Raw genomic sequence first — 13,033 nt, forward strand, 5'->3', positions numbered from 1 at the left:
ACCTTTCCACTTTAAATAAGGTCAAATTCAAGCCAGGTCAGTACTGTTGTCCAAAAGATTTTACCATTTTTTGGCATCATTACAGCTGTGACAGGGATGATACAAATCTGACTGAAAGTATTCATTCTATATAAATGGCATTGAATAACTTCAAATGTTAATCTAGCCAGATCCCTTGATCTGCTATCTCATCAGTGTTTTATAACCTATTATTAGCTGATATCTCTTGTCCTACTTGTGTTTTCACATTGTATATATTATAGTCTCAGTTACTGTGAGACAAAAATCTCTACTTTTTGATTCAGGCTCTTCTTGGTTTTCCAAGAAGATAATGAGAGGAAATTAAGAAGAAGAAAGACAATGCATATCCATCTATTAACAATAAAGCAATAGCTATCATTTTACAATCTTCCTTGAAATTAGGATGCTTCTATTGTTCTGTAAGTATTATACAAATATTTGATTTAGAATTGAAGTTTATAAAGCATGTATTTCAGGGTTCTAAAAATAGGTATTTAGAACTACAAAGAAGGGTAACCACAAATTAGCATCTACACTATATTCTACAGTAGGTGATGATAAAGGCACCACCCATTTCCCTCTGGCAGGAGTTCTCAAACTGGGAGTCGGGACCCCTCAGGGGGTCACAAGGTTATTATATGGGGGATCACGAGCTGTCAGCCTCCACCCCAAACCCCACTTTGCCTCCAGCATTTATAATGGTGTTAAATATATTTAAAAGTGTTTTTAATTTATAAAGGGGGTCGCACTCAGAGGCTTGCTATGTGAAAGAGGTCACCAGTACAAAAGTTTGAGAACCACTATGGTGTGGTAAACTGTGACTGGGAGCCAGAGAAGGAAACAGGTGGAGCGGGGACTGCAAGTCAGTAAGTGAGGAAAGACTGAGATGGGATGAGGAGCCAAGAGGAAGGCTAGAAGTGGCTGGGCAAGGAGATTGGGTACCAGTGGAGCTGGATGAAGGTGTTGGTGTATAAAGAAGACAGATCTGCTGAGGAGCCAGGGTTCTGGTGTATAACTGGGACTGGTGTTTAAGGAGTCTGGGACTGAGATGAGAAGTCCGGGGACTGGCTAGGTAAAGAGAATTGACTGGGATGAGGAGCCAGAGGTGGAGAAGAGACAGGATAGGGAAAAGGACAAGTTGGAGGTAGAGGACAGAACGGTCTGTGATCACTAGGGCACATTCCTTTCCAGAGCCAGAATTCCAGAATTCATTAATCTCACCATTCCTCTGCTGTCTGCAAATATCTGTGAAACTCACTAGCAAAGTGTGTCTCATTCCCCTCTAGTGCCATCCACAGAGATTTGCAGTCTTTTACTGCTATTACAGGTTTCAGAGTAACAGCCGTGTTAGTCTGTATTCGCAAAAAGAAAAGGAGTACTTGTGGCACCTTAGAGACTAACCAATTTATTTGAGCATAAGCTTTCGTGAGCTACAGCTCACTTCATCGGACGCATCCGATGAAGTGAGCTGTAGCTCACGAAAGCTTATGCTCAAATAAATTGGTCAGTCTCTAAGGTGCCACAAGTACTCCTTTTCTTTTTACTGCTATTAGTTACTCTATTAGCTCAAGCAGCAGAGATCTGGCTGGTGAGTCCTACCATGCTGATTACTCATGTGGATGTCAAGATGATGCCATACAATGGAATTTATGTTTTTTCAGTTTTTTTTTAAAATGTAGAAAATTAGACACAAAACAAACATTATTAGGGTTGCAAAGTCAAGCACTCAATAGTTAGGAAATGTTCCAGGCAACCTTAATTCTTGCTTTTCCTAACTTTTGAGTGTTTGACTTTGCAATCTTAATAATGTTTTTAACATAGTTTTTGTGTGTATGATTATAAATAAAGTTCATGTTCACAGAGTTTATAGCAAGCATATGTGCAGAGAAAGAAGTCTTTAAAAAGCAGTGAACCGGAAGATAATCAATGTAGTCTACGAGCATAGCATAACATGATTAATTAGATTTAAAATGATAGTCAAATATTTTAGAACTAAAATGTAGGTTTTGCTTTAGAAAGATTTTGATAAAACTTGATTTTAATAGATTATTTCATTAAGTTTTAATTTCAGTAGGTTGTGTTTGAATATAAATATTCCCTTCACAGTATTAGCCATCAAAAAATGGCAACAATGTGTTAGTGAATGTGAGAATCAGAATATGAAACTAACTGGATTTAAGTGAAACTGACATCTATTTCTGTGTTCCAACCAGAATTAAGTGCAAAAAGCAAACAAAGGCTCCAATCCTGCAATCTGCTCTGCACAGGGGGTCCCCTGAGCCTATGTCCAGCCCCATTGACATCAATGAGTATTCAGGCAAGCTCAGGGTCTTCAAACATGGAAAAGCTTTCAGGACTGGGGCCAAAGAGTATAATAAATACATTTTAGACCCCGATTTCTTTGAAAAGCAATCCAGAAGTGTCTATGCACAAAAATGCTCAGACACCGGCATGTCTACATTTCCGCCTCCAACTTGCCCATTTGCTCATACAAATGTGGAAGACAGACACATAACTATTAACTTGCAGGTGTAGATACCCACCTATTATACAAAATTGTAGTAATTGTATGGGTATACCTAAGTGTGCATATGTATATACGTACACCTAGGCCTCTATTCACTGAAAGTTTGCCTTTTAAAACTTTGTCATAACAAAATCTGGGATTTAAAAAGAGTTGTTTGTTTGTTTTTAAGCAAGACTGTTTTTGTGCCACACCAAATTAGAACCGAAGCAGAATGGGGGAGTAGTACAGGTCCTGGCTATTATTATAGCAGATGGAACTATATGAAAATGAAACTTTGCAAACAACTTGATTCCTAGTGTGTTCTTTTTCCACCACCAAATTAAACAGTACAGTTAATTGCACGAGTGAAATCAGGAACTTGTACTCATTTCTATTTATTTCTACATCACTCCATTCATTATACAATTTTAATTCAAAGCAGCTACTAAATGAATTCTCCCATAGAAAGTAAAACAGAAGATTTATTTTTAAATCCTGCTAAAAGATTCCAGACTTGCTTTACTCATCTGTTGCTACTTCAACTAAAATAAACAAAAACTACGATTAAAAACATACTAAGCACTGGCAATCAAAATGAAGGGAAAAAAGCAAACTGATTAATGTTTCACGTCTGAAGTCATTTCCTTGCACCTGCAGCTCTCATCTAGGAAAAATACTACAAATATCACTGAAAACAAGACTTGTATTCAGAAAGTAAATAATTATTTGCACTGTGAGATTTTACTTTCTCTCTTCCTCAGAACTCTTAATGCTGGGAACGCTTACAATTGTTTTGGACAAGGTAAAAGTACAACAACACAACATTTAAATTTACCACTTGTGCCTTTGTTTTAAACCTCTTATTGCTTCAGTGGCGACAGAATACAATACTTATTCAAGAAAGAACCGGAATAAGAAAAGTTAATATTAGAAGTAATTAATTAAAACTTTCTACCATGTATGCCTAGCTACAATTAAATGCCAAATACTTACACAAATGAAACATTGAAGTTGAGATTCTCAATACACAGAGTCAAGAAATTCAGAATTAACCATAACTCTGCCTCCTTGCATTTTTATTACATAGTTATACAACAAAGATGGACCAATAGAAAATACTACTTATGTGTGTGTCTAGAAATGTACACTGATTGCTACCTAAGGGTAAGATCTAACTCCTACTCAATCCTTCCAGTAACTTTGGCTTTGGCCCCCAATGAACTTCCGAGAAAGTACCAGAAGTGTTGCAATGGCATTGTGGCTCATTCCAACCACCTCTGATTCCCAAACATAGACACTCATGACCGTTCAAAGGATCAAACTTCAGTGTCTTTCTGGTGTAAGAAAATACACTCTGATTGATGCATTTTTAAGAAAACATCCATAACTTTATTATTTCAAAATCAAATATCTTCAAACAAAGAAAAGCACGTTTCTCAATCTTGACTAATCACATGGCCAAGTTTGAAGTTTTAAAACAAAGTCTTCTTTGAATTAATTATATTCAAAAAATGAGTCTTGAGAAATCTTAGATGAAAAATGACATTCACTCTCAACTCAAAAATGGCTCAACAAATTTTTATCAAACTACAACAAACATTTGCTTCTGGGATGAGAACAAGCATGAAATGTTTCAGTTTGTGAGAGAACAGCTGGATACATTACCAATTCACATTTTACTGCAGAGCATTGGAGTGAGAGGGGAGATTACTAGTAAATTAGTACTACCACCGCAATATGATCTGGCTAGGATGACTAATAGCTTAATGCATTGGGACCTTCCCACATTTTGCAATATTTATGCAATCCACTAACTTAATTGATTTCCTGTCAGGCTAGTAGATCTAACTGCAACAAGGCTGACTTTTTCTACCCCAATCCAATACTTTTCCTGCAGTCAAATTAAGGGCATTAGCCAGCTTTTTGCTTTCTTGCTATAATTTCCAAAAAAGCTTCCAGCTGGTGCTAACACTAGAGCACTGGTGTTCACAACTTGGTAGCCCTAGTGTAGACAAGTCTTCCACACCGATTGGTATTTTTTACTCTGTGCCAATTAAAACTTCTCCAAGGAAGTCTAATTGACCTGGTATTCAAAACAGTTGCAAGCAGTGGGAACCTTATCTACCTTAGGGTGCCCAGTGTTCCCTCAAGAGGTAAAGCTGCACCTAGTGTACACAAGACTAAAGAATGGGTATAAGTACTACTAACTTGTTCTTTTACTGGAGCAGTTAGAGTCATGGAATAGCTTTCCCCAGCTTTCTTCTTTGGCTGCAGCAAAGACTTGTAACTCTGCATAGAAATAGTTAGCAGTTAGGCAGCAAGTCTCTTCCCTTCTTCGGGCCTGGCTTTAAAAAGAATCTCCTTTCAGAGTGAATCTTAAGGCCACCCTTAGCAGTCACTATTTTTCCTGCACTTGCTGATTACCCAGTTTAACTCAGCACATAACTGCTGCAATGTGCTTGCAATGTTCCAAATACACATACAAGTCCAGAATCTTTAAAGTCCAAAGCAACAAATATAAATGCAGGTTTTGTTCCCATGCCACCTTCAATGTATTTAAATGAAATAATCTTTATCATGTCAAAGTCTGACACAGGTACTCGAACCTGAATAAATGGGTGCACATGAGTCAGTCTGACAGCAATGCAACTTCAAGGCACTCAGACAACGCCACAGTGATGACTGCACAATACAGTATATACTATTATAAGATCAGATACAGTATCTCATATCAATTACACTAAGAACTAATTTCTGTTTCCATTGATTTCAATGGAATATTTGCCACTGACCTCAAGGGAGCAGGATTGTATCCTTCCAGTATATACATAGTATTTAGTTTTTACTGCTAACAGCTAATGGGAATTTATATTTAGTTCAAGTTGCAGAGGTCTGTACTTCTGGAGCAGGATGATCTCAATTTATACCCCTTGTTGCCATGAAGTGCTGAATAATAATAATACATACATATCACTTGTAAAACACTTTTTATGCAAAGTTCCAAGTTTATAAAGGACAGTAAATATCGTCTCCATTTTACAGATTGGGAAAATGGGGCACAGAAGTGATGTGTGACTTGCTTTAGGAAAAACGGAGTTCATGTTGGAGTTTAAAACAGAATCCAAGTTTCCTGACTCGGTGTCCTATGTCCTAGCCACATTTTAAATTTCCAAAAGCAGTGATTTAAATAGTCAAACAGAAAATAAAAGTCACTTATTTTTCAAAAACTGGGCAACAAGTACCAGCAGAGTACCTGAGAAAGGATCAGTTGTCCATGAAACTTCTGCACAAACTTTCTTAAAAATTCAAAATATGTAGCCTCTCCAATTTTCTTGGCTAGAGATTGCAGAAGGAAATAGCCCTGGAAGAAATCAGTACCAAAGACAAAGATGATGCTATTAATTAAAGAATACACAAAAATAAGTGTTTATAAAATGTGTTAGTAACATCAGCTTCAGTTAGGTCAGTTTCGCACTCTTACCTTCAAGTAATGAACCTGCATGAAGATTTTTTCTGCATTAAGACCATGTTTGATTATGCATGTTCCAGACTCACTCACTTCTCCTGTGTTCTCTTTGTTTGGCCTAAAATGATTGCAAATCAATTAAATTTTTGATAAGTGAGTAAAGAACTAATGCATTACAAACTTTCATTGCCCAAAATGATGATAATAGGTTGGTATCTTCAGTCACTACTCACTAGTGCATTAGTCTCCATTCTACTCTGGAATTGAATTTGTGCTAAATAGCTTAGCAGTTCTCAGCTGGAGGTCCGCAACCCACTGCGGGACTGTGAGCCATTTCAGGGGGTCTGCCAAGCAAGGCCACTTGGAGCCCTGGGGCTGAAGCTTGGAGTTCTGGTACCCTGAGCCCTGACAGAAGCTGCCCCACGGGACTGCAGCCCTAAACTGCTCCTACAGAGCTAAAGCCCCAAGCCACCCCCCACCCCAAGGTGCTAAAGAGCTGAGAACCCATCCTGTGGGGCAAAACCCTCAAGCCTTCCATCCCACGGGGCTCCTAAGCGCCCCCTGCCCCAGCCCTGCAGGACAGAAGCACCCCCCTGAGGCTGAAGCCCGGAGCCTTCCTTCCTCTGGCTCTGCAGTTTTTATTTCATGTTGGGGGAGGGGGGCTCTGAAAGAAAAAGGTTGAGAATCCCTGAAATAGCTTAGCTAATGTGAAAAGAAGTAGAAATAACAAGAAATGTATCCCTCTAATGTGATTTTGTGTGTGGCTGCGCAAACAGCTGAGGTTAAACTGAAAGCCAACACTAAGCTGGGATATAGTACTTGCTCTTCCCTCCCAGACGTGACATCATATTGCATGGTATTTAATTAGGAGATACTACGTAGACAGCAGTGTTACATTATGAACAAAGGCAGACAAAAAAAGACAGAGATATTTGAGATGGAGGTATATGAGAAGGAAGGATATTGAACTCATTACACCCGGCTACATATTTCACTTTTCATACCTGAACACAGCTTAACAGCTCACAAGACTACACCTGCAAGAATGAATGGCCTCTTTCATCTACATTTAATACACTACAGAAAAGTATAAGCCTTCCATTCTTTTTCTTCTTTGGTTTGTCATTTTGCGTGCATGTCAGCAAAAAACAACCGGAGCTTTGAAAGAGAGAGCCTGCCACACAGAGCCTTGGGGATTCTCAGTCAGACAGACAGTAATATCCAGAACAAATTCAAACTATGTTAACTCTTTAGTACTGGGTCTTCAGATTGCCAAGCCTCAATAGGCACGACGGAAGTCTATACTAGTTATTAGTGCCTAGCAGTCCTATAAGTTTAATCACAGAGAAGAAAAACGAAAGACAAATTATGCAAAATTTCCCCCTCCTCTGTAAATGGTGTCTTCCATACCACAGCCACAGTATTGAAGTACTAATTCTTCCTCGCCTTCAAACTTCTTTCCAAGAGGTCCCACACAGGGTAGTCAAAGAGGACTAGACAGCACTTCTTTAGGAGTCTATCAACATGACTGAAAAAAATTCTGGAGACTTTAAATATAGTTTTAGTATGAGCGAAAGGTGGCAAACTAGCAGTTCTGGAAACTTCAGCCCTATTTTTCCCCTCCACAAAATAGGGACAGCACAGGAAGCAGCAGTCCAAGCTTCCTTTCAAACACCATTAATACGTCGCAGGGGGACCAACTCTAAGAGTCTAGTCTCGATACCCATTTAAACCTTGGTCTCTGCTTTTATTGCCAAGAAAGATGAATACAAGCAGCTAATTTTACTTAATCCAATGAACAGACAATAAATATTTTTGCTTACTAATAACCAGTCATTATTCACCAAAAGATGAAAGGGACATATCTCATTACTAGTCCTCTGAGCCATCCCCTCCCATAAAGTGTGTGCATGTGTATTTAAGAACAATTAAACAAACAGAACTTAATCCACATTCCATAATTCACATAATTCTGTAATACAACCTATCTCAGTGATTCCCAAACTGTGGTACAGGAGAATGTTGTAAGTGGTATACCAGACACTGTTGAAAAGAAATTGTTCAGTTTCAAATCAACAGTGGTTGCATGAGGTGCAGCTTGCCAGAAAGTGGTTGTGAAACAAAATGCATGTGCGTGGACAATTTTAGCCATAATGGGGAACAACATTCACCAACAATGCCAGCACAGTAGTTTTATTAGCCGTGTGTTGTGCACTGTGGCTGTGCAGATGAGCACTGTGCTCTGACCTAGTGCATAGCGAGCTGGATTTCTACTGAGCCTAGCCTTCAGCTTGTGCCACATTGCACAGCTCAAGACATGAGGCAAACTTGCAAAGGCCACATCACCAGAGCTCCTTTTTTCTGAAAAAGAACATGCATACAGTGCTAGTTCAGAGTGTAGGCAAAACTTGCAGCTGCAAGGACTCACAAGACTTAAAGGGCATGCTCCAGGAAGCTGCTGCAGGGCATAATCCATCTGTAACCTGTGCCTTACAGAGGCTGCAGCCTGACCCCTGCTAGGCTGCGAAGCAGGGGACACATGAGGAATTCTCTCCTGTCTCTGCAGGGAAGTTGGGGATGGGGATGATTGGTCGGTCTGCTGAATAAAAGCCTAGATGCAGGCCTGGCTCTTCAGGAGCAAGTTGGTCTGCTGCAGTTGGAATCTTCTCAGAGCAGGATGAACCCTTGAGCAATTTGCCCAGCACTGCAAGCAACCAGGGGGCGGGGCCCTGCTTGATTGGGAGTCAGACCAGCGGAGAAGCAAAAAAGGCTTCATTGAGCTGAAACTGCCTGATACCCAGGTAATACCCCTAACTTCCAGCCAAGACACCCCCAACTCTCTACTTCTTTCCCCGTCTGAGCTGCCTTCCATTTTACACACACACACCCTTCTCATTAATGGCACTTCCTTTGTTTTCTCCGAAAGCTACTCAAAATGCTTTGTATACAATGTCTGCATCTGTAATTTTCACTCCATGCATCTGAAGTGGGTTTTTTACCCATGAAGCTTATGCCCAAATAAATCCATTAGTCTTTACGGTGCCACTGGACTCCTTGTTGTTTTGTGGATACAGACTAATATGGCTACCCCCGATACTTGTCAAAATGCTTTGTATTTTTCTTGATTTAAATTTTGTAAAAAGAGAACCAGACTGAAATTTGGCTCAAATTCAGCAGTAATCAAGATAAGAATTAGCAAGAACTTCAAACTTAAATTAGACAAGTTAAAAAAAAAAAGATCAACCCATTGAATGTACTTAAGTGGCATACCAAAAATGTCAGCGGGAGGCTCAGGGCTTTAGCCCTTTGGGGTGGGGGGGTGGCTCGGAGCTTTAGCTCCACACGGTTGGGGGTCTCAGGGCTTCATCCCTGCGGGGTGGCTTCTGCCAGGGCTTGGAACCCCAGAGCCTCAGAGCTTCAGCCCCATGGGACGCCTGGCAGACCCTCTGAAATGGCTTGCAGCCTCCCCAATGGGCGGCAGACCCCTGCTTGAGAACCACTGGGTTAGGGCACTCACCTAGGATGGGAGAGACTGAGGCTCAAGTCCTTGCTTCGCCTGATCCTGAGCAGGACTTCAACCTTGCTCTCTTACATCCAAGGTAATCTTGGCTATTCTGGGGAGGTCTCTGTCTTGCTCTCTGTTTTATTTTTGGTTTCACTCCACATCAGAAAGAAAACAAATATCAAACCCTCACAATTTTTCACTGAACTGTATTCTTGTTTTTTGGATAGCCCTAACATTTTAAGCTTCTTCAGGCATTTATTTTACTCGTGAGTCCATGAGTAATTAAGGTAAGCCTATTAATGCCTAAAATAAACATGCACAAAAAGGAGAAATAAGCATGTGGTTCTTCAAACATCTATTTTTCAAGCAGCTGGTAATGATCTAGTAAAGTTTGGGAACCAGTGGTCCATCTAACCTAAAGTCATTTTTAATATGCAAGTATTCAGAGCATTACATTTCATACAGAACTAGGAATTATTGTAAATCAAAAGACAGTCCCCATTTTCTAACAGAAACATGCCTGTGGTTCAGCAGAAGTTCATCAAACCCAAAATGTGTTTGTGACACATTTCAGGTTTGATTAATTGGCATTTTCTAATGAAACCCCATTTCATCTGAAAATTCCTGGGTCCCACAAGGATCAATTCTCAGTCTGGTCCTATTCAACATCTACATACAGCCACTAGGTGAACTGGTCAGGTGACCTGGACTCAAGGACCAGAAATATGTAGATGACCCACAATTCTACCCATCCTTCCCCACATACAATCATACCACTACCACCAAGATAGCCAAAAGCTTGGATCAGATTGGGTCATGGATGAAGAAAAGCTGGTTGAAGCTAACCCTGGGCAAGACAGAGGTGATAGTGGTGGACAGAGGAAAGCATTCTGAAGAGTTTACAGTCATGATGCAGTCTCCTTTGGTTGAAGGTACACACCCACAATTGGTCAATTCAGTCTGTAGCTTAAGGAATGCTCCAAGACTTTTCACTGATACTCAAGATGCAGCTATGTGGGAGTTTAGCAAGGATCCTATTCTATCACGGAGGTCACAGATGCCGTAACTTTTCAGGACCTCTGTGACTACTGGGGAACGGCTAGAGCAGCGGCTGGGGTTGGGTCAGGGCCCCTGGGGCTGGAACAGCTGAGAACTAAATTCCCTCTAAGCTGCGTGGCTGTGCAGCAGGCTATCAATAGCCATGCAGGCACATAGCCACAGGGGCCTGGACTGGAGAAGAGAGAGGTAGGGGGCATGCAGGGCTGCAGCAGGGAGAGGCGCCTCTACCCCTGGCCGCAGAGCTGCCGTGGCTAGGGAGAGGGGCTCTCCACTAGCCCTGGGCTCCTGCAGCGGGAGAGGGCTGGGGGGGGAGTCCTCTCTCCATGCCACAGCCCTGGGGCAGCCTGCACCCCAAACCTCTCATCCCTGGCCCAGGGCACCGCCAACCCTCTGCCCCAGCCCTGAGCCCCTTCCCACAATCTGAACCCCTCGGCCCCATCCCTGCCATTCATCACCTCCATATTGGTTCACATAACAAAATTCATTCTGCACATGGATGTAAAAATTTAGAGAGCACATTAGTTGACAGGCAGTCGGCCCCAGGCTCACCGGAACAGATAACCAGTAGTCGGCTGCAGGCCCAACGGAATATCCCTGTGCCTGCTGGAGCGGTGGCTGGGGTTGGATCAGCCCCCCTGGGGCTGGAACAGCAGCAGTCAGCCCCTGCCACAGGAGCAGCTGCAAGTCCCCAGAAGTGCTCTATTTGTTCTCCCTCCCCTCCTACCCCAGGATTATCAGTAAAACTCTGGGACAGGTCGCGGGCTTCCATGAATGTTTGTTTATTGCCCACGACCTGTGCCTGAGTTTTACTAAAAATATCCATGACAGAATCTTTATCTTAATCATGAGTAACACTTTATCATCTCTGGTTAGCTAGGACAGTGGTTCTCAACCCGGGGTACGTGTAACCCTGGGGTACGCAGAGGTCTTCCAGGGGGTACATCAACTCATCTAGATATCAGCTCAGTTTTACAACAGGCTACATAAAGAGCACTAGCAGAGTCAGTACAAACCAAAATTTCATACAGACAATGACTCGTTTATATTGCTCTATATGCTATACACTGAAATATAAGTACAATATTTATATTCCAATTGATTTATTTTATAATTATATGGTAAAATGAAAAGGTAAGCATTTTTTCAGTAATAATGTGCTGTGACACTTTTGTATTTTCATGTCTGATTGTATAAGCAAGTAGTTTTTAAGTGAAGTGAAACTTGGGGGTACGCAAGACAAATCAGACTACTGAAAGGGGTACAGTAGTATGGAAAGGTTGAAAGCCACTGGGCTAGGAGACACCATCTCATCTTGGCGCATGATGACCCAGTGTTAGTTATTCAAGCCTTCATCACTTCTCAGCTGGACTACAGCACTGCAACATACCAGAAGCCCTCAACACTTAGGAAAGTCCAACTGGTGCAGAAGGTTGCAGCACATTGTCTGAGCAAAGCAGACGACCATGAACACAACAAAGCAATCCTGCACCCCTGACTCTGACTTCCCACAGAATATTGAAACAAGGTTTTGGTCCTCAATGGCCTGGGCCAAGGATATTAAAAAAGGCCATCTAAAGCTCCAGGATGAAGACTCTTGTTGACAGTTTTGTTCTTCTAGCACAATGGAACTCCCTACAATAAGGATAAAGGTCATTCATTGAAGAGACAGTGTTTTTTCAGGGGTCAACCTAGAACTGTGGAATGAATCCCTACAGAAAGAGGAGGTTACTCACTTGTGCAGTAACTGACATTCTTTGAGATGAGTCGCTGTGGGTGCTCTGCTGTAGGTGTCGGTGCGCCCCTGCGCCGTTGTTCGGAGATTTTTACAGCAGTACCCGTATCGGCCACGCATGTGCGGAGCCTGCCTCACATACCAGCCATGTCTTAATAGTGCGCATGTACGGCCCAACTCCTCAGTTCCTTCTCTGCAATGGAGGCCGCCCCAGCTCCAAAGTTGAGGGGGGGAAGGTGGGGAGTGGAGCACCCACAGGGACACTCATCTCGAAGAATGTCAGTTACTACACAGTTGAGTAACCTCTTCTTCTTCAAGAGGTGTCTCTGTGGGTGCTCCACTGTAGGTGCCTGAAAAGCAGCATCTCTCAAGGAGTCTGGAAGGAATACAGTAGATAGAACAGCTCTGCCCACATGTGTATCGGTGATGGGTCCCTGTGTAAGAGCATACTGTTTTGCAAACATTTTCAAAAGCCCAAATGGCAGCTCTGGACATGACCTTAAAAGGGGACGTTATGTAGAAAGGTCACTGAGGCCGCCATGGATCTGGTGGAGTGAGTCCTGATAAAGGTAGGAGGAGTCATGTTCTGTAGTTGATAACAGAGACAAATGCAACTTGAGATCCAGTTGGAAAGTCAGTGGTTAGAGATAAATGAGCCCTTAGAGCGTTCTGCAATGGGGATGAATAGCTTGTCGGATCGCCTAAAGGTTTTAGTCCTGTCGAAGTAGAAGGACAAAACTCTGT

At 41.9% G+C, this 13,033-nt stretch overlaps 1 protein-coding gene across 10 annotated transcripts in view; it reads right to left on the reverse strand.

The window, feature by feature from the left end:
- Positions 1–13,033, reverse strand: part of AOPEP (aminopeptidase O (putative)) — a 387,253-nt gene that overhangs the window by 158,231 nt on the left and 215,989 nt on the right. For 6 of the 10 annotated variants that reach the window (XM_073344962.1, XM_073344964.1, XM_073344963.1 and 3 more), the window contains 3 exons: positions 6,009–6,111; positions 5,781–5,888; positions 4,736–4,816 (listed from right to left, as the gene is read on the reverse strand). In XM_073344962.1, the coding sequence (XP_073201063.1) occupies positions 4,736–4,816; positions 5,781–5,888; positions 6,009–6,111 (292 nt within the window). The remainder of the gene's footprint in view (positions 1–4,735; positions 4,817–5,780; positions 5,889–6,008; positions 6,112–13,033) is intronic. The other 4 variants (XM_073344965.1, XM_073344968.1, XM_073344966.1 and 1 more) reach the window with 1 other exon arrangement.

This window comes from Lepidochelys kempii, chromosome 5 (assembly GCF_965140265.1).
Source record: "Lepidochelys kempii isolate rLepKem1 chromosome 5, rLepKem1.hap2, whole genome shotgun sequence".
NCBI classification, from domain to species: domain Eukaryota; kingdom Metazoa; phylum Chordata; order Testudines; family Cheloniidae; genus Lepidochelys; species Lepidochelys kempii.